This window comes from Pteronotus mesoamericanus, unplaced genomic scaffold (genome assembly GCF_021234165.1).
Source record: "Pteronotus mesoamericanus isolate MK-2021 breed Mesoamerican mustached bat unplaced genomic scaffold, CSHL_Meso_final contig_27, whole genome shotgun sequence".
NCBI classification, from domain to species: Eukaryota; Metazoa; Chordata; class Mammalia; order Chiroptera; family Mormoopidae; genus Pteronotus; species Pteronotus mesoamericanus.
In genome coordinates, this window is record NW_026555115.1 from 18,923,934 (window position 1) to 18,944,063 (window position 20,130).

Here is a 20,130-nt window from a genome sequence, read left to right on the forward strand (position 1 = left end):
TGGTCTATAACATGGACATGACACTGCTGGCTACCTAACAGCGTTGTTAAAAACACCAAATGAATTAATACACAGAAAGCAGTTAGTAGAGTACACACCATACACTTGTTCCTAGAGGTGGAAAGGTTAGGCATTACCACAGTAAGTGCACCACACAGGAATGGAAAGGGATAAATGCTGTGCGCAAAAGGAGCTTTGCGCTGTGAGAGAGAGTAGCAGGGAGTGCTTGTGTGGTATGGAGGTGTGGTATGGCACAGGCAATTCAGGGAAAGCTCCCTTTAGGAAGGAGAGCTGAACCCTGCAGGGAAAGAGAGTTATGCAGATGATGGGGGAGTGAGGAAGTGCTCTAGCAGACAGTAGAGTATCCCAGCAGTGACTCCCCTAACCTCATCTTGAACCAGAGCCTGCTTAGAGGCTTCTCAGACAGCACAGACAGGAGCAGCTGGAGAGGGGCCCACCTCACCTGGGTCCCTGTCCTCATCCGAGTGATGGGGGCTCGGATCCTCACCGCCTGGAGAAGCAGCACTTCCACCTCCACGAGATCCTAGAAAAAGGGCTTTGGAGCTCAGACTGGCTGAGGGTATGGGAACATGCTAGCAACAGGAGCTTCAAGATGGGACCCCTCCAAGAAAGAAGGCTTCTGCCAAGGCCTGCTCAGTGCTATGGCTAGAAAGCACCCAGAGGCTGTTGTTCAATGCTTCTCTTCCAGAGGCAGCCTAGCTTGTGGCTGTCTCTCCATTCCCCAGGGTGGAGGCAGGGGAAGCGAGGGTAGGTCCAACCCTAGCCCTCTGAGCCTACAGACCTGTCTGATCCAGGTGCTCCAGGTAGCACTGCAGAGACCTGGGGGCAGTGAGTGGGGACTGTTCTTCTCTAGGCTGGGAAGCCCTCAAAGGACAGGTCTCCAGACCCTTTCAACCTCAAATCCAGCCTGTTGATCTCTGACTGAACAAAGTAAATGGACAAAAGGAGCCAGGCAGAGACTCATTAGGGCAGGCCTCATACTTTCCTCCATTCTGAACTCTATACTTCTTTAAACCTGGCCAAAGACTACCCTGAATGGCTTCTTCACGGTCCTGTTGACTTATGGGGAACATAGGCTAACAAGACTCTTAAACCCTTCTTACATAGCCTCATGCTGAGCCCATCTCCTGTGTCTTGTGACCTGCGCTACTGCTTGGCACATAGTAGGTCCTCAATAAGCATTTATTCCCTTCCTTCCCTTTATCCTTCTCACTGCTCGGTCTCCTACTGCCAGTTCTGGTCCACCTCTTGACCTTGGCTGCTGATTCTTGGACAGATAGAAGTGGAAGCTTCTGACCAGAATCATATACCCTTCATATGCAGCTGATCATACAGCCTCTCCATCTGCCAAGGGGCATCAGTGCCTTCTCCTAGCACCTCCCACAACCTGCCAGAAGGGAGACACCAAGAGACAGTAGTCCAGCAGGGTCTGACTACAAAGAATAGCGATGGCTAGGAGGGAAAGGCAGGGCTGTGTGTCCCTTTGGCCAAATTTCCAGGCAACTGCCATTTTCCGCCACCTGGGGAATCCCCAAGAGGGGAATAATAAGCCAGTTCCTGAGGCCACAATATCTTCTTTAGAGAGCGAAAAAAGGGCAGAGCCTCCTTGGTTCTCAATTTTATTCTCAAGGACATCAATCTGAACCCTCCTGTATGCCACAGCATAGACTTTTACATTCCCACTGCTTTCTTGGCTTTAGAAAATTGATAGGCAGAATCAGAGTGTCATCTCCATGATTCAAAAGGAATGTGCAGTTTAACTGGGATACTTGGAGAGACACTGAAACTACTGGGGTAAGGAGTAAATCAATGAACTCAATGACAGCTCAAGATCAGCCTCAAGATAAGCCTCCTTCCCAGGTGGCACATTATCAGCTTGCTCCCTGGGGTACTCCGTGTTCTTCCAGGGTCCCAATTCTGGACAAGGAACAGAATGACTGGGTTCTGAAAAGTCCCTGTTCAGTCACATTACACAAAACAAAATGCTCTTCTGAAGCCCGTATTTCCAGCATAGTTGTAACTGTTTAGCAGCCTTCCCTGAGAGGCTTCTGCAGGTCACTGCAGGCCAGGGTGTCAGGAAGAGTCCAAGCATCCCGAGCCCTTCTCAGGGGCTAAAAACAACCTCCCATCTCCTTTCCAGAGGCCCTAAGGGACACCCACCCTCTGGGTAGAAGTGAAATTATCAGATTTAGGGACACCAACTTCTATGTGCCTGGAGTCAGCCCCACCGACACGGAGCAGGGGTCTCTCCTAAGGGAGAGGACTTTCCTAACTCAGCCTTCCAGCATCATGTTGACCCAGAAGGGCAATTGGGAAATGTCCCCCACTCCGGCAGAGAGGCTTGGGAGATAACCTCTAGTAAAGCCAAAGATATTAGTGGATGACTCAGGTTTTCCATTTCTCCTGGCGATATAAACCTAGGTCTACTGGTGTCCAATTATTTATGCTTAAAAGAGCTGAGCCAGCGCACACCTCTGAAAACTCACACTGTAATCCACAAAGTGTGACAGGGCCAATAGCACCCACTCCTTTTCTCAGAACATCTCTAGCCATGCTTCGAGCGAATGAACAAAAGGACCAAGAACTCTCATGTTGATCGTCCCAGGCCAGGCCCTAGAACTGCTTTGTAGGAACTGGGGCCACTAACAGCTTCTGAGGCCCCTCACCAGCAAACAGGGAGAATGACAAAACACTCAGGTGCTGAGGGCTAAAGGAGGAATATAAAGTGCTCTGGGCAGTGTCCGCCATCACAGCTGCTGCCAACGCCAGGCACTAGAATGTCCCCAGGACAGGAGGCTAGAGACATTGTCCTTTAAAAAGCAGCTGCAGAGACTTGGTCTAGAAGAGTCCAGGTGCTCCCCAGTTGGTAGGGCTGGTCCCAGTGACAGGCACGAACTGTAGACTCAAAGGGCAGAAGCAAGACCCTCAGAGAGGGATGGTCCTCAGGAGCAGAGCCCAAACCCAGTAAACAGGGCTTCCTCCCCTTCACAGCTGACCACCCTGGCAGCTGCTGGGGGGTAGCGGTATGCCCCATCACGACAGAGAGGATTCAGAAGGCACCTGTCTCTGTTACCTGAGACACGATGACGAGCTTGCCAGTCTCAGCATCCACAGCCTGGACAACCCCCGACACAGTGCTGTTGCCAACGGCAAGGCCCTGAACCAGCCCAGCACAGTTCACCACTGCCACGCTCTCATTGCTGATGGAGAAGAGGATGTTGGACTGAGGCTGGGGGCCTCCCTCAGAGGTGATCTGGAGTGGGGAGAAACAGCAGTGCCCATCAGCCCCTATCCTTCTGGCCAGTCCAAGCCTGGTCCTCTGAGGGCGAGGGCACCAGCACCCCAGCGCATTCCATTTTAGCCTGATGTCCAAAGAAGGTGGACATGCCTGAAGCCAGGGCAGGGTGGGTGGCTACTGTTTTGCAGGTGTCTGGTCATGGGTAGGAGTGGAGCAAGGATGTAGCCTTTGGTTCCTACCTGCATCATGGCCCCAATAATCAGAGTCACCTTTCTGGGTATCAGCCTAAATGGCGGGAAGACCTGGGTGTGGAGACAAAAGACAGAGAGGGGACTGCTGCATTCCAAGGTCATGATGCTGGGCATAATAGACACTTGACATTTTCAGGGAGATGGGAACATAGTGCATGGACATCACTCCTCTTGAAGAGGTACCAGGGAGAGACTGGGTCCTGTGCCAACTCTGAAGGGTCCTGAGTTGCCCCCACAGGATGTCTTCTCACCCATGGGCCCAAGAATCTGTGGCTGGGGGGACATGTTCTGCTGTTTGTGAATGTCTCCTGGGAACCATTTCAGATGCACTTTTTCCAGCCCAGACCTGCAGAATCAGGTGGGGTCCTGTGGTTTGGGTTTTGAGACCTCCAGGAGATTCTGATGCTTGTCAGTTTCCAATCCACTGCCTTTGCTATCTCCCCAACTGAGTTTTGGAAGGTTGCCTCTTTCACTAAATTTCTCCTGACAAATTGCCTTAGACGTTCTCTATCCCAATGCCCTGAAAACTTTTCAGAAAATGGGTTCCAGGGTAGAGATGAAAATCCCCAGTCTCTGCAGCAGGATGAAGCCCCATGTCCTCCTCTTGCACACTCTAATCCCCACCTAGCAAGGGCATAAGGAGAGCTTATGGGTGAGGCAAAGTGCCAGTCGGCCAAGGGGCTGCTTTGTGCATAAGGATTAGTCTCTTAGGGCTGTGCTGTTTATAGGCAGAAATGAATTCTGTTTCACCAGGAGAAAGGTGCACTTCCATGCAGAGATAGAATCCACATCTACCAGCTTTAAACGCAGATTAATTAATATAAAGCCTGCCAGCCCATGTGTGGCTGAGACCCTTGGAAGGTGCCGGCAGGAGCCAGACAGCTTAGTGCTGCTGCTGAAGGAGGAAGCTGGATAGGACTTCTTGGCCCCTTGTGACTGTAGGGCTCTGGTCAAACCTAACACCATGAGAAAGTGCCAAGTCACTTGCTGAGATGATGCTGGGGGCCTTCAGAGCTCCCATTTCCAGGACTTGCTTGCTCCAGGTGCTCCCATTCCGAAAGCTCACTCCTTCTAGGGGCCTGTGTTCCAAAGTTCAGACTGACTGCCATGAAGAGCTTCTACACATGGGCCCACAACTGCAGCTCCTGCTCATCCATTGCTTTCTGGAACTTCAACAGTTTAAAGAACGTCCTGCCACTCCCCTGCCAACTGATAAGTCACTTCCCTTCTCTGAGCCACATCAGTGCCCATGTCTCAGAGGGAGATTAAAGTAACTCAGCCTCACTCTCTGAGTGAGCAAGATCCCTGAGACTGGCAGTCAGAGCACACCGCAGGGCAAATACTCTCAGACTGCCTCTTCACAGTGGCTTCTTGAACTTTCCTTGAAATTTCCATGCCATCACAAAAAGACACAGTCCCCTCTCCACCCATGTGTCCCACAGTGGCTGGGCTCATCCCACGTGGCATGAAGAGAAGCAGCTTTTACCTCAATCTGTTGTGGGGCCGAGTTGATTCTCTGTCCAGCTTTATCAGTCACAACTGCAGTGAGACTCGTCTGGCCAATGGCCACACCATGAACGTGGAACGTGGCAGTGTAGTTGTCAAGGGCCTCATCAAAGGAGCTGGAACAGAAGGAAGGGCTGGCACTTCTCCCCGCAGACAGACCTGTCAGCGCTGGCCCCGAGATGCCCTGTTTTGACCCCTGGGGGACTCACACCAATGTCACAATCTGGGAGGCTGCTTGGAGCTTCAGGTCCATGAAGGCAAAGTATTTGGCCAGGAAAGGCTTCTTGTGAGAGTCCAGCACACGTACATATGCCTTGACTGTCTTCCCAATCTCCACCTACGTCACAGGGGACAGATACTCAGGGGTGCCTCTGAATGGCCAATTCCACCCCCTAACCTTCAACTTTCCGAGAAACTCTTGGAAGTTAGGGACAGGCCACCTGGGTTGACCTCCAGACTATTAGCCAACCAACAAATAAAAATCAAATGAGTACTTGCTGTATACAAGGGACCTTGGAGGTACTCAGATGCATAAATTATACTCCGTACTCAAAAAACTAACAATCTAGTTAGACTGATAAGGCACAACTTAGAATGGCAGCAGGTACACAGTAGGGGTTCAATAAGTGCACTAATGACTGAAAATCTCACACCTGGCAGCATATAATACATACAGTAAGAAGTTTAGGAAATGGGAGCCAGGAATGCTTAGTGAAGAAATAAGTCTGGTCAGTGAATTACCGGTGGAAGTGAGACCATAGGAGGAATATGAGACTGTAAGAGAATATTGGCTTTTTAAGTCGTCTAAGCTGCGCAGACACTCCCTTTTTAATTACTAACCATCTTTCCACTCTGGAAAATAGGAAGTGACAGTAATCCTCTATAAGCCTAGCTATAGTTACTTTAGTATTTGAAGTATAAACATTTCCTATTTATATTTTTAAAAAGCCTAGATTATGTATTTACTTTGCAAAAGGCTTGGCATTAATGAGCTTCATTTGTTTGCTTCTAAAATTCCTGAGAATCCATAACCTAAATAGTGGGGAGAAAAAATCATGTTCAGCAACATATGCACCTGGCTGGTTAGTAACCTATGTGAGCTAGAGGAGAGAAATTCCCAAGTCAGGGTTGATATGTAATTAACTCAACTCCAGTGATACAGTTTTATTTACAACCAAACTGTATTGATGTCAGCTGGGCTAAAGAAATACAATCTCCAAGGTTATTCTGTATCATGTACATGAACAGCAGAGATGAGAGATGGCATTGCAAGCTTGTGGCAACACAGGAAGGCGGGCAGGGGATTGCAGAAACCAAGGGGTAAAAAGCAAAGAACATGAGAAAAATATCTCCCACACCCACAGCATTTTCTTGGTTTTTGTGAATCAGCAGAGAAATGGCCATATCAGGAAGTTGACACTGACCTTGTCTACCACTCGAACGTACAGCTCCTGAATGTCTGAGACATAAACGACAGCCTTCGCTGGGGCTGGGAAGGTGAGGCACAAGTCGTGGATCATGATGGTTGATGTGCCTGGAAGCAAAGGGTGTACCTGCAGGGTTGAAGGTGGGCTCAGTTACAGCTGCTCACATCAGCAACCTATCAACCACGGAATGCCATCTCCCAGAGACCTCTCGGGCAGGGGTCAAAATTTGTGAACAAGGAAAATCCTAACCCAAATGTTGCCCTGCCCACCCCTCATCATGAGCCCCCACTGCCAGCCAGGGGATAAGCTTGTAATGTAAAATATTAGTGCTGGCATGGATCTCAGAGAGCATTTGTTTCCTTTGTGCATTTTACCCAGAAGAAAAGAGAAGCTGCTCAAAGTGGGGCAATCAGTGGCTTTGGGGCATGTATCTTCTGTCCAGGCAACTTGCCACGGCAGCTCCAATAATAGAAAAGCATCTGGCAAGTCAGGGGCTGGAGGGCATGAGGCAGCTGCTTCTCATTCAGAAGTCTCACCTGAACTCAAAGAATCACAGAATCACAGAACCTGGGAATGGACTGTGGAGGTCTCTGTGGTCTTAAGTGTAAGCTCTTTGCATCTCACTCATCTCTACATTCATTTCTAGCACAGCTCCATGTGAAGCATAGACCTCCTAATGTTCTGAATAAACATTAATGTCCTAAATGTTCTGAGTGAACACATCTGAGCTACTGTTTTCCAGCCTTTCATTGCGAAAGAGCCCCCTTGTTAAACCTCTCTCTACCCACTTTCATGGATCCCATCTCAAAAGAACCTCTCCTCAACCTACATCCAATCACTCTCTCATGCTGCAGGTGGATTTTTGAACAAGTTGTCATATTGCTTAGGTGTGCATCTCAACCATGTAGTCTGGAGGCTGGATAAGCAGAGTCTTGGAGCTAGTGGGTGAACCCAATGGGGTGCCTCCCATCTCTATCTGGCTCTGGCTTTGAGGTCTTATATTCACTGGGGGCTGTCTTCTCCCCTACTGTAGCCTCAGGGCTGAGCTTAACATGCAGTGCAGACTATCCCCAACAAACTTGTCTTGATTAGATCAATAGCCAGGGGCAGAGTTGAGTCATTCAGTTAACATAAAGAAACCTGGTGCTTTAGCCTGCTTACTTAGCTTTACTTTTAGCTTTGTTAAGACTTGGAAATTCTGGAGAAAAAGTCTGCAAATCCAACGTACCATCATCTATTAGGGAATGACTGTTTCTGGTACAACTCGTTCAATGTACATATGAGGAAATTGAGGCTCACACAGGCTGAGAGCACAGCCTGAAGGGACAGCACTGGGGATGGAACCTAGGTGCTTGGGCATCCAGTGTAGGGCTCCTTCTACCACACTCTTCCACTTCCCGAGATGATGCCTTCAGGAACTAGAATGGAACTGTGCAGCAGGGCAAGGAGTAGGGTACATAACCCGAGCCATCACCAGGCTGAGGAAGGGGTCTGGAAGCAACAGGTCTCCAGTTTCACAAAGGACAATTCATCTTGGTTTACTGTATTTCCCCAAAGAGAACTCATTTAAAAATGGGAGAAACAAAAGCTTTCTTTGAGGATATAATGCAAGGATCTGATGTGACCCTCCTGAAAAAGTTACTGCCATGAGTAGCTGGCATACTTCACAATGTGAAGAAATTACACATTGTACCAACTGCTGATGACTGCTTTTTCTTTTTAATTTTTTCCCTCTCTTTCAAAAGGACCACTTTGCACATTTTAAACAAAGACAAAATAGTGGTGTGGAAATCCATTCTTCTTCCACTTGATTTCCTAGAGGTGGGATGTCAAGCCACCTTTCAGATGACATGAGTGGAGGACAGTGTCATGTTGTCATCCATGGAGAGGCTGTGTGGTATCCTGTTGTCTGCTTGAACATCTCAGCTTACTTCATGCCCACATGACAATGCTTTAAAGAAACTACTCTTGGGGAAGTGAGAGGAGTTGCCAGCCAGCTGGTGGCAACGTGGGGACTTGCCCCCACTCCTAACTCTAGATTGTGCACATCTGTTAAAGCACCCTGCTTCTCCAGGTGTTTCAGACCCCCTTGATTCTTGATTGACAGAAAGGAGGTATGTGAAGGAGAAGAGGTGGGGGAAATCCATGCCTGGAATGAATTCTAATTTCTAAATGTTGAGAATTTCAGCCAATACTAAGCCAAGGGGAAAGTCCTGTCATTTCCTCAGACACAGTGAATGCATTATTCCTCATTAAGATGCTGTTAGTAGACCCACAGGCAGCTTTGTTCATGAGTGGGTCGAAGCTGTGATGTCCACTTTTGCCCACCAAGCCCTGAGGTCCTGTTCACACCATTATCAGCTCCAATGTTTCCCTTGGCCCCATCATGCTTTAGACTTCTCCTTTGCCAGGCACTTGCAGAAGAGTAAGGATCCTACAAATTTCTGAATATCACTAGGGCTAACAGCTCTTATTTCCTACAGCATGCCCATCAATACCATGTGTTAGGCCAGACAGTGCCAGGCAAGAGTGTTGGGGTCTGTGCTCCTGACTAGATGCCCTCAAGGCTTGTGGGGATGACCAGGATCACTTGAATATCACAGGCACTGAGAAGGTCCTAGCTTACACACTAGATGAGACTTCATCCAGGGACTCTGGCCAGCTCTGAACTTCTCATAGGGTCAGGGCTGAGGACATGCACTTCTGTCTACAGGTCATTCTCAGAAGAAAAGCAGGACATACCCAAGTCCAAGCCCTGCAGCTGCCATCTACTGCCAACTTCATCTCAAGTACCCTCCTTGGATTTACAATGTCACTGTGATGGGCTATGTGTCACAGGACTAAGGAGATGAGGAAACCACTGCAGCTCTCGAGAGCTGTGCCTCCATCTGACATGTTCTCACTGAGTCCTCAGTGCTGGGACCAGAGCCTGGCACATGACAGATGCTGAAAGTTGCTGAATGGCTGCACTAATAAAGGTCTAAAGTGCTCAGCCCACAGTAGGATGCTTCTCTTATTCTTATAATCCATGGGTTCTACTCAGAGGCCTTATTTTGGAATATAAAGAATTGTTGAGAAGAAAACCTAAGCTTAAATCAGGTAATCACTCCAATGTGCAAGCCAGGCAAAAATGAAATAAAGGCCGCTTGCAGAGTTTCGGGGGCTGTGGGAGCAAAATGGAGCCCCGTCTAGCATGGCCCCTGAAGCACTGTGTGAGCATAGTAGCTTTCACAATGGCACTGCTGTGATTTCCACAGCTCCTGCCATGGACACTCAGAAGCCAAACAGACCCAGAAGCCACTTTTGCATCCCAAATGTATGTCAACAGGGAAGGAAAGAAACATTTTCTATGACTAACTGAAGAACTATTGTGGACTTTCTTGTCTCTGTGATTAAGGGAAATGAGAATGCTACTAATTATCAGCTGGAAAATGCCAAAGATATGCAAAATGTCCTTCAGAAATAGCATTTGAGAACAACTGCTAGGACCTACCACAGGATGTCAACACTCCATGAAAAATTCCCCTGCCGGTTACAGAAAAACCTGATCTGTACTTAAGAGTTGCACTGGGCTCTGCACAGGTCCAAGATGAGGGGGAGCAGAGACCCTTGTGGTCAAAGTGTCCCCTTCTTGGACCAAAGTAATCCTTGTAGGCCCTGCACATGGGGTGCTGCTGGTACTCCAACAGTGCTAGATTTGTCCTGGGAGTCCTGCCTGCAATGAGCACTCTGTCCCACTCGAGAGAGCCCTGAAAGAGATGAGACCATGAGCAGAGGCCAATCCACAACCTGGAGAGAGAACTGCTTGAGCTCTATTGAAACCATCGGCAAAACAGGAACATAAATACCTCCATGACTAAGAGAGTCCTAGAATCTGTTGTTGAGAGGCATTGCGTAGGGTAATCCTAGAATTGCAGCATTGAAGAATTGAACAGGGGTTCACAGGTCTTCTGTTGAAATTTCACTCTGATGCTGGAATCCTATGTTGTGTCTTTCAGACAAGTGTCCCAGTTTCTGTTCAAATACCTCCAGAGGCCTATGTTCATTATCTACAGAGGCAACCTGGTCTGTCACGGACTCTTAGATGCTCTTGTTCTTGGAGGAAAGGCCTCTCTCTGGCCACAGGTTCACCTCAGGGCTTATGCAAAATGTAAGGTGGGAGGTAAATGTGAGTAAAAGTGTTCCCAAGTATAGTTGGCACTGTACACATTTTTCCCAACCTGGAACTTCCTTTTCTTGAAAACAGAAGAGCTCCTTTTAATCTCCAGAAGTAAAGCAAAAGAGACATATTTCAAGCAGCTGGAATTATTTACAATTTGAGGTTTTCTTTTTAATGTAAAGGATGTGACAGTGAACACTCATTTACGTGGCAGGAGAAATGGTCTGAAGAATTACTCTTTCTTTTATAAAGGGAATACAAATGCTAGGGGAAAGCTTCAGATATACTCTCAGGCTTCTAGCAACCCTCAAACTTCCTCTAAAAACACATATTTGTGCCCAGATGCTGAGCGACAGCTTTTCTTGCTCTGATTTACAGCAATAAATCAAAGATCCTGTCAACTGTGAGTCTTCCTCTGAGAAGAACAGGAATATTAAGACACGCTTCCTCACCCTTCACCGAGAGACTGCACTGTGAGAAAGCATCCTCTCCACACGACAGCTAAACACCAAGGTTGACCACTGGAGGAATGTAAAAAAATGTTTTTTTTAAAAAACCCAAACAACAAAAAGATCTGAATTGTTCTAAGACACATGCTAGCAAAACTGGTGAAAAGAAACAGACAATCTGAACGGACCTATAACAGGTGAAAAGACTAAACTGGTTATCAAAAAATTACCCACAAAGAAAAGCCCGTGTCCAGGTGGCTTCACTGGTTAACTCTACCAAATATTTAAGAGTAACTGTTACCCATTCTACACAAGCTCTTCCAAAATTTAGAAGAGAGAACACTTCTAAGTCAACCCACGAAGCCGGTATTACCCTTATACCCAAACCAGACAAAGACGTCGCAGAAAAAAAACAACAAACAAAAACCCTACAAATCAATAGTCATGAATGGGAGCATGGACTCCTCAACAAAACACTAGCAAACTGAACCCAGTTACATGTAAAAAGAATTCTGTATCATAATCAAGTATCTGTTTTCCTAGGACTGCAAGGTTGATTTAACACCTGAAAGTCAATTAATGTAAGACATCATATCAACAGAAGAAAAAAAACACATGATCATCTCAAGAGATACAAAAAAGCATCTGACACAATGCAATACCCTTTCGTGTCTATGTGTGTGTGAGTGCACAAATAGAGATGATAGATAAAGTGTGTGGGGTTTCTTTCTGAAGCGACGAAAATACTCTAAAACTGACTGTGGTGATTGTTGCACATATGTCTGAATACACTAACAACCACTGAGCTGCACACTTTAAATGGGTGAATTGTATGGTATCTGGATTATATCTCAATAAAGCTGTTATACCAACAGAAGATGCACAGTGGTTCTTCCTTAGACATAATCCATGCTTTCCAGTTTGTCACAGTCCCCCCACTGCCTATTACTCCCCAACACTGAAGCTAAGCATCAGGTGACATTAGGCATAGCATTCCCCAAACATGTTCCTCACACCCTGCTGATTTTTCTCATTTACTTTATACTTGTCTCACATTAAAGGCAACTGATTTTGTCACTCAGGTGTCAAGACAGTCAGTGGATGCAAATAAATAAATGTACCTGCAGAGATTTATGGTTGGAAATACCCTGCAGAGGTTGAAGTGACATATGATTGATTTCTGACTAGGCCACAAATTTCCTGTATAACTGTGGGCAAGGTAGCCTCGCTGTATTTCTGCAAGGAGACTGGGGAGTAGGTCTCCATGAAGGGTAATTCTTTTTTTTTTTTTTAAAGATTTTATTTATTTATTTTTAGAGAAGGGAAGGGAGGAAGAAAGGAAGGGAGAGAAACATCAATGTGTGGTTGTCTCTTGCACGCCCCCTACCGGGGACCTGGCCTGCAACCCAGGCATGTGCCCTACAGTGGGAATCGAACCAGCGACCCTTTGGTTTGCAGGCTGGTCCTCAATCCACTGAGCCACACCAGCTAGGGCTGAATGGTAATTCTGATATTAGCCTTCCCGGGAATTAGGAAGTTTGTTTTATCCTGCTGCTAGCTTGCCAGGGCTCCCCTGCGGGACCAGGACAATGCTAACAGCAAATGTGGACACAGGACTGCAAGTGACTCACAGCCAGGTGGGACCCAAACCTGTTCCTCCTTGCTGCGCTATCTCCACTATACCCACCACATGCCAAACACTGAATCAACCTGGCCCCTTTCGAGTACAGGAAAAAGCCTCGTTTGGTGCTGCGACAACTGCAGCAGCCCTCATATACTTGGCAATCATTGCTTAACAGTGCAGGTCTGAGGCTCAGAGCAGTCCAGAGACAAGGGCAGAGTTGCAATTTAATGACTGCAATTTAATTCAATGTCATTGCTATGTTTTTGTTTTTGGCTACCGCATTTATTTCTCATGGTAGTGGTTTTAGTTTCCTTTTAAAGAAAGTTCAGTTTTCATTGGTGTTTGTTTTCACTCCTTGCTATAACTATAGAGTTATTGGAAAAAAAAACCTCAAAAAACATTTAAACTATACAAATGATCCCCAAGGATAAAATGGCTGAGAACACATGGTTGCACAGAAATAACCAGCCAGCCTACACAGCAACAAGGGGAAAAAAACTTAGAATAATCAAAAACGTAGAATGCTCAATTCTTCCATGTGGTGGACAAAGATATCAAACTTGCAAGAATAGATTTAAGAAAGGAACGTGGAAAAAATAGAAAAAGCTGACATACCTTTTAAAAGCAACTTTATGGTTGTTACAGTGGAACTTATATGAGGGTATTCTAATCTTAATAAAGATTGATTGAAAGGAAACCATTAGTTAACTAATAGTGCAGGTAATTTGTGGAGATGAAATAAAAATCACAATGGTAGGCAAATGACTGACATTTCTTACCAAGGAATCAGAGAATTTAAAGAACTGACAAACTGTAGCAGATAAAGTACCAGGTTTTAAATCAATCATGAACACACAACTGCCCAGATTGTGGAGACGAGGGCCCACACTCACCATAGCACTACTTCTGGCCTCCTGGTAGGCCACCTTGACAACGTCTGCGGTGCTGGTGTTGAGGAAGAAGTAGCCAGAACCTTCTCTGATGTGCAGCTCTGCCTGCAAGGAGGGTCAGGCTAGGCGGCCAGAACTGCCAAACCAATGGGCCACATTCGGGCAGCAAGGTGGTAGAGAAAGGGCTGTACCTGTACTCCAGGGTAGTTGTAAATGGTCATCTCTTCCGGACTCACTCTCACATCCTCTACCAGGATGAGTTCTATGGAGGCTGACACAGGCACAAGAGGGTCGTGCTGAAGGGCAAGGCCAGAACCATCAGATCCAGGGGAAAACAGATCAACCCTGTGCAGCCCACAGACCTACCTCCCACCCCCCTAGGAAGAGCAGGACAGAGGCCCCAGGTCCTGGTGTCACCACAGGGCACTTGTTATGTCTGGGACATAAGCCCAGTGAACCCATATACAAGCCCAGCTGAGAGGCCACGTTACTTTGAGGCATGTCATACAAGTGCCCCCATCCTGTCTGCCAGGCTCCACATGGGGGGCAATTCACACACACCTGGAAAGCAGAGAGCACAGCGCGAATGGCCAGCTGCAGTCCCATGTGCCAGGGACACGTGCTCAAACAGCAGAGCCCTGACCAGCCTAAGCATGGGGAGTTCTGTGCAGATATCTTCAAGGCATGCTCATGAGAGAGCAGGCTCAACCCTCACCCCTTGGACCATGTGCATACTTAAGTATCTTTGTTTCCTGCCACATGTCATTCCAGGGAGACGGCTGGACCAGAATCAGCTCCATCCCACCCATATGCTCACACATTTGAGCACCTGCCATGTGCTAGGTAGGCACTGTGTTAGGCACTAGAGGGATAGCAGCTGTCCTCAGGGTGATGGATTTTAATGCAAAGACTAAAGAGGAAAAGTAAAGGAGTGACAGAAAGATGCGAGCATGATGGAGGCTGAAGAGGCCATGATACACACACTAGAGGGAGAAGGATTCTCAGGTATGCCTCTCAAGTGAGCAGAGACTCAGGAAGTGAAGGTGTGAGTAATGTCAATAAATTGCAAAAAGCCCACAGAGCAAGCGTACAAGAGCAAAGGCCCTGACGGGGGTACCTGCTTAGATGTTTGCACCCCAGCAAGGAGGTACATGAAGCCACCACCAGCCGAGGGATCCTTGGTGCTAGTGGGATGACTGAGGACCGAAGCCATTAGGGACAGGTACTGGTGTGTTCCTTAGGGCTACCTCCCTCAGGCCAGACTCCTAGAGCTGCTCCCACTACAGTCACACCCACTTCAAAAATGTCCCCTGCTCCCCACTACTCAGGAGACAATTCAAGTTCCTCATCCTGGCATTTAGAGTTTCTTGGAGTCAGACCCCACATTCCCTTTGTAGTCATCATCTGCTGCCTCCACCCTGCTCAAAATCTAAGTTGACTGCCACCCCTCTCCTATGAAGGGGTAGGTGTTATCCAGGCAGCACCATTCTGGGGGAACCCGTCTGCCACCCACTAGCAGCACCTCTGCCTGGGCCCCATGAGATGCTGCTTTGGAGGGGTGTGGTACAGTAGGTAGGCCACATGTGTATGTAGATGGTGGCAACAGTGCATACTTGGGGTCAGGGGAGGGTCTGCACCACAAGAGCAAGGAGTATGAGGACCTCTGAGACCTGGGACAAAAGCAGGTGCTCTGTGCCCTGAGTTCAGGGATCTTTCTACACAGGGGCTGATACTCTGGATGGAACTAAAAGAACAGGAGGCCACCTGCTAGAGAAGAGTAAAAGGAGGGAGGAAATGGCATTCCAAGCAGTGGGGATTGCAGGTTCACAGACATGAGAGCCTGAACCACCTAGGCATGCTGGGTGGGGTAAGTCAGGACCGTCAAGGACAAGAGACTGGGTAGGCAAGCTCTGCCTCAGAATTAAGACAGCTTCAGCCTGAAGGTCTGAGGGCTCCCAAAGCTGTGTGCTGGAGCCGAAAGGTGGGACTGGATCCCTTCAAGTCACCTGAGTGCAGGGCATGTAAGGTGGGGGAGGCTGGAAGCAGGAGGCCAGCAAGGAGGCTCACCAATTCAGGTGAGCCCACCACACCCAGTTCAAGGATGACAGCAGTGATCTGAGGGGTGCAACTCAATGAGGTAGCTCAGGACACTAGGACACAGGGAGAATGTGGGCAGAGCAGGACAATCCCCCACCACCAGTGTGCCCTGAGAGATACCGGCTGCTTCACACTAGCTGCACGGAGGTGGGACTGCTGGTAGCCAGTCACGGTAGCAGAGATGGCTGTGGTTCCGGATGCCTTGTGAACCGAAATGGCCTGCAAACCTGAGTCCAGGAAGAGGGAAACCCATGTCTTTTTTTTGCCCCACTGCTGCCTCTGAAACAGCCCCTCCCTCCTCTGATTTCAATCCTAAAAATAGCTGAGTTTATTGAAACTCTATGTACCATAAGGGTTAACAGGCCCTGAGCAAGGTTCCACAAAGCAACTTAGACAAGCTGGAGAAGATAGACTTAACTTTTGGCTGTTGGGTTTGTGAAGGTAGCATGGGATAGCACAGCCCTAGAGACAGGCTGATGTGTAGCACAACCTGGGACTTGAGGGTCACCTGTGTTGTACCCTAAGCCTGTTTCCCCATCTCTGAAAGAGAATGTCACAGGATTAAAGAAGACTAGTGAGTTTTCATGCTCCCTAAGCTTTTGTCCTAGATAAAGGGAGTCTCAAACAACAGCTCCCAACAGCCTCCAGCACTCCTCAGGACACATCTTGTCTCTAGGGTTTCACTGCTCTGTCTCCTGTCCTAGGCCAGTGGGCTCACCACCCCGGCTTACCGTGCAACTTCTTCTGGCCGCTCCCATCATCCTGATACACCAGCTGCATGGGCAGATCAAGATCTATGCTGGCCAGCAATGGCCTTGTGGACTCCCACTGGATGCTCAGAGAGCTGAAGTTGTTGAATCTGCGGCCCTGCTGGTCATAGACAGCCAGGTCCAGGAGAGGGTTGCGGTGGCTAGAGACTGGAACCTGCAAGAAACCAAGCTCTGGTGCTGTGGCCATGCCCAGACCACAGTGGGTACAATGTTCAGAGTGAACACTGAGGACCATACTGGCTAGCTACTTCTGACCACATGATGTACCCTGAACCTGGCTGGCGGTCTTATGGGCTCATGAGGGTATTGGTGTGCAATTTGGGGTGAGCCACTAACCAACCCTCACTACTGCCTGGCAATCAGGGTGCCCATAGCCCTGTCCAATCTGGCCTCTTACTCTAGCTCACTGTCCTCAATGGGGGCATAAGGGCTTTTATAATGTCTAAACGCATTTTTTAGTGGGTGGAGGTCAAGGGGGCTGCTGAATACCCTACAGCCCCACGAGAAGGAAGAATCTGATCCAAAATGTCAATAATGCCCAAGTTGGGAGACTCTGCCCTAAACTTCCCCACCCCAGTTAGGCTGTTGCCCTTCCTCTCAACGCCTATCTTTCCAAATCCCTGTCATCTCCTCTCTGCCTGACACACACCTCCACCCCTCCAGCAAACATCTCTTAGTGGTTTAAAAGGAATGCCGATTCCAACCCCCAAAGTGTCTCAGAGCCACTCGGTTTGCAAGGCTCTTGCAAATCTCCTTGCTTCTCAAATAGCCCAGTGATGTTAGGAGCTGTCATCCATGTATTAAGGGTGAGGAAGTGGAGTCCCAAGGAAGGGAAAGAATAATCAAAGGCAACTCAGCAGCTGAGTGGCACACTTACAGGATTCATTTCCAAACCCTGAATTCTCCCGCCAACCCTCATGTCTCACTCCTTGAGCAAACCTGCATATTTCGAACTCTTGCTGAGTTAGCCTCACTGCCCCCGCCCCCCAGATGCTGGTTCATCCCCTTCCTTCCCTGCCCAAATAGCATGGGGGCAGGTGGGGTAAGCAGTGAAGCAGGAACCCAAAGCACTGAGACATCTGGGTCCCACAGCCTGGAGCTGAACCCCAGTTCCACCTTTTTCTACCCAGGCAAGCTGCAGACTTCCCAGAGCCTTGGTTTCAACATCTGTGAGGTAGGAATCACAATGAAACCCACCTCCTAGGATTGTGTTCTAAAAGGATCATGTGAGATCACTTTAATGAGCCCAGCTCACTGTAAGTAGGGAAACATGGCAGTCCTCAGCAATGGTCACAAATGTGTCCAGTTCTCTCTCAGGCACAGGTTCAGAAAGAAAGACTGTATTTCTCTGGCCCTTGTAGTTAGGAGTGACCATGTCACTTACTTAGGTTAGTGAAATGTGACAAGTGACTTGAGACAATTCCAGGAGGCAGAGCTTTAATAGCCAGAACAGGATCTGCTATGCTCTCCTTGTCAGCACAGTGCCACCTGGCATGTTCAACTTGACGATGCTCACATTTAGGTCTTAGAGGGAAGTTCGCAATGACACACAGCAGGGTCCCCCAGCCCACCTGGATGCAAAGCAGTGTGAGCATAAGTAAACCTGTGCTTTGTGAGGCCACTGGTACTATTGTGTGTCAACCATGCTCACAAGCTTACTGGATACTCCCAATGGCCATTTTAGGCAACAATATAATCCCTAATTCACAGAGGGGGAGGCTGAGGCTCAGAGACATTAGTAACTGGTCCAAGGTCACACAGGCTTAGTGGCAGAACTCTGCTGGTCTGATTTTAAAACCCACAGGCCACACCTGACAATATGCAGCCTTTCCCTGGTGCAAGAGTCAGGCTTGAATGGCTAATTAGTCTACTGGCATGCAACTTGCGCTCAACTGCAGTCACCTGAACATGGGATGATCTGCTCAAAGTACCAGGGTCAGGCCAGAGTGTGGTTCCACTCTGTCACTTCAACCATTTTTCGTCAGCTCCATTCTAGCATCTGGCCTTGCCATTGATTTACTCTGCAAATGTGTCTTGGGCAGCCTCAGGTTTTGGAGAGGTGTAAAACAATTAAATTGATACTGTACCCAGGATGCATGGCAGGGTTATAACTTTCTCAAGATCGCCTAATAACACCGTTAGTCACAGGGGCCACACCTAATTGGCTCTTGGTTCCAGAACCCCAGGACTGATGATCACATGGCAAGTTCATGTTCAAGGTTCATTATTTCCTTGTGAGCAAGGTCTACAACACATGCAACCCAATGCAGAGCTGTGCTCAGCTGTCTGGCCCGCATCTTTCAGTCAAGAGAGACAACCCTTGGATGACCCAGTGGGTGCAGACTAGGGACAGTGAGACTCCGCTCCCTAGGCAAGAAGCCAACGTTTAAGAGCAGGGAAGCTGCACTTAATCTGATTGGTTTTTGTTTTGAAAATGAGGTTTGGCCAGTCTAGGAGCGAATGGGCTGGAGCTGAGTGAGACAGGCTGTCTTCTGAAGGGTGCCTGCTCTCTAGGTTGGCACCATCTCCGCTGCCCCTTTCCTCAGCAGTGTCTCCACTTGGCTTCTCCAGCATCTACGTTATCAAGAGTCATGGGCAGAAGACAATAGGGACACAAGCACAGTGAGTTCTTCTCCACGCTTATTCACACATCGCATTCACTGAGCCCTTATCTGAGCTGGGCTTTCTCACAGAGACTCACAAAGAAGAAAGGAAATGTGCACATTTTACAATGCTCAGTAACGTTCAGTGCTTGGGATAAGAGAACCAGAATATTGTAACAGGGTCTCATTCCCTCCCCTCAACAGAAATGGGTGAGTGGTAGGGAAATGCCAAGGATGGCACATGAGTGGCAGCTGCACTGTGGCAGCCGAACCAGCGTATGTTGCCCTGGCAACTGGGGCAACACATACATGCCAGGGAGGGGATTCTGGGGGCAGACTTAAAAAGGAGAGCGCAGAAACACCAACACACTCTTTGTAGGCCCCTTCCCTCACTGGTCTTGTTGGCCAGCAGAGACTTGGGTTCCTAGCACCCCTACCCCAGCACTCTAGGGCCTCTCAGGGCAGCGGGAACAAAGAAGGAGAGAAGACCTGAGCAGGTGGACCCTGGGTGCCACAACTGGGAGGCAAGCCCCACACCCTGGCCCCTGCACAGGAAGCCGCCTCCTGCCACAGCCCAGTAGCCCACCGGAGCTCCTCCACTGCTGGCTGTCAGTGGAGATGCTGCTGCTGCTAGCCTGGGCTCTATGGGCCTGGGAGGCAGAGGACAGATCTAGAACCAATGAAGAGGAGTGTCACTTCTATGCAGGGGGAGTTGGGAGGGAGGGGGCAGTGGTGAGGGGCTCCCAACTGTCTGTCACCAACCACTCCAGCACCTTTAAAGGGAGGATCAGAATCCACGGACTCCAAGGACAGCTGGAGCAGACTGTGACCAGAAAGCTGCTGCGAGGTGACCAGGAAGCTGATTCAAGGTGATGGCAACTTTGGCACCAGAGAGATCGAGTAACAACGTTGGGCTACAGAAAAGCAACAGGGGAACTTCTGGGCATGGATTTGGAATTTAATTTTCCTGGTGGTGTCTGGTTTTCTGTGCTCTGTGGATGAGGCCAGCTCAGAGAAGGAATGCTCCCAGCCCTCTCAAAATGGGTACCCTTTTAATAAAAAACTGTTTCCCTCCCCACAAATCCTCGTGTTATG

The 20,130-nt window shown here is 48.5% G+C and overlaps 1 protein-coding gene across 1 annotated transcript in view; it reads right to left on the reverse strand.

Moving 5' to 3' along the window:
• The window catches only part of NUP210 (nucleoporin 210), a 122,741-nt gene that overhangs the window by 37,748 nt on the left and 64,863 nt on the right, over positions 1-20,130 (reverse strand). Inside the window, exons 17-26 of the mRNA XM_054575085.1 lie at positions 16,394-16,586; positions 15,783-15,889; positions 13,757-13,861; positions 13,569-13,670; positions 6,441-6,569; positions 5,226-5,353; positions 4,997-5,132; positions 3,499-3,561; positions 3,095-3,274; positions 464-544 (exon numbers count right to left, since the gene is read on the reverse strand). Coding sequence (XP_054431060.1) covers positions 464-544; positions 3,095-3,274; positions 3,499-3,561; positions 4,997-5,132; positions 5,226-5,353; positions 6,441-6,569; positions 13,569-13,670; positions 13,757-13,861; positions 15,783-15,889; positions 16,394-16,586 — 1,224 coding nt within the window. The remainder of the gene's footprint in view (positions 1-463; positions 545-3,094; positions 3,275-3,498; positions 3,562-4,996; positions 5,133-5,225; positions 5,354-6,440; positions 6,570-13,568; positions 13,671-13,756; positions 13,862-15,782; positions 15,890-16,393; positions 16,587-20,130) is intronic.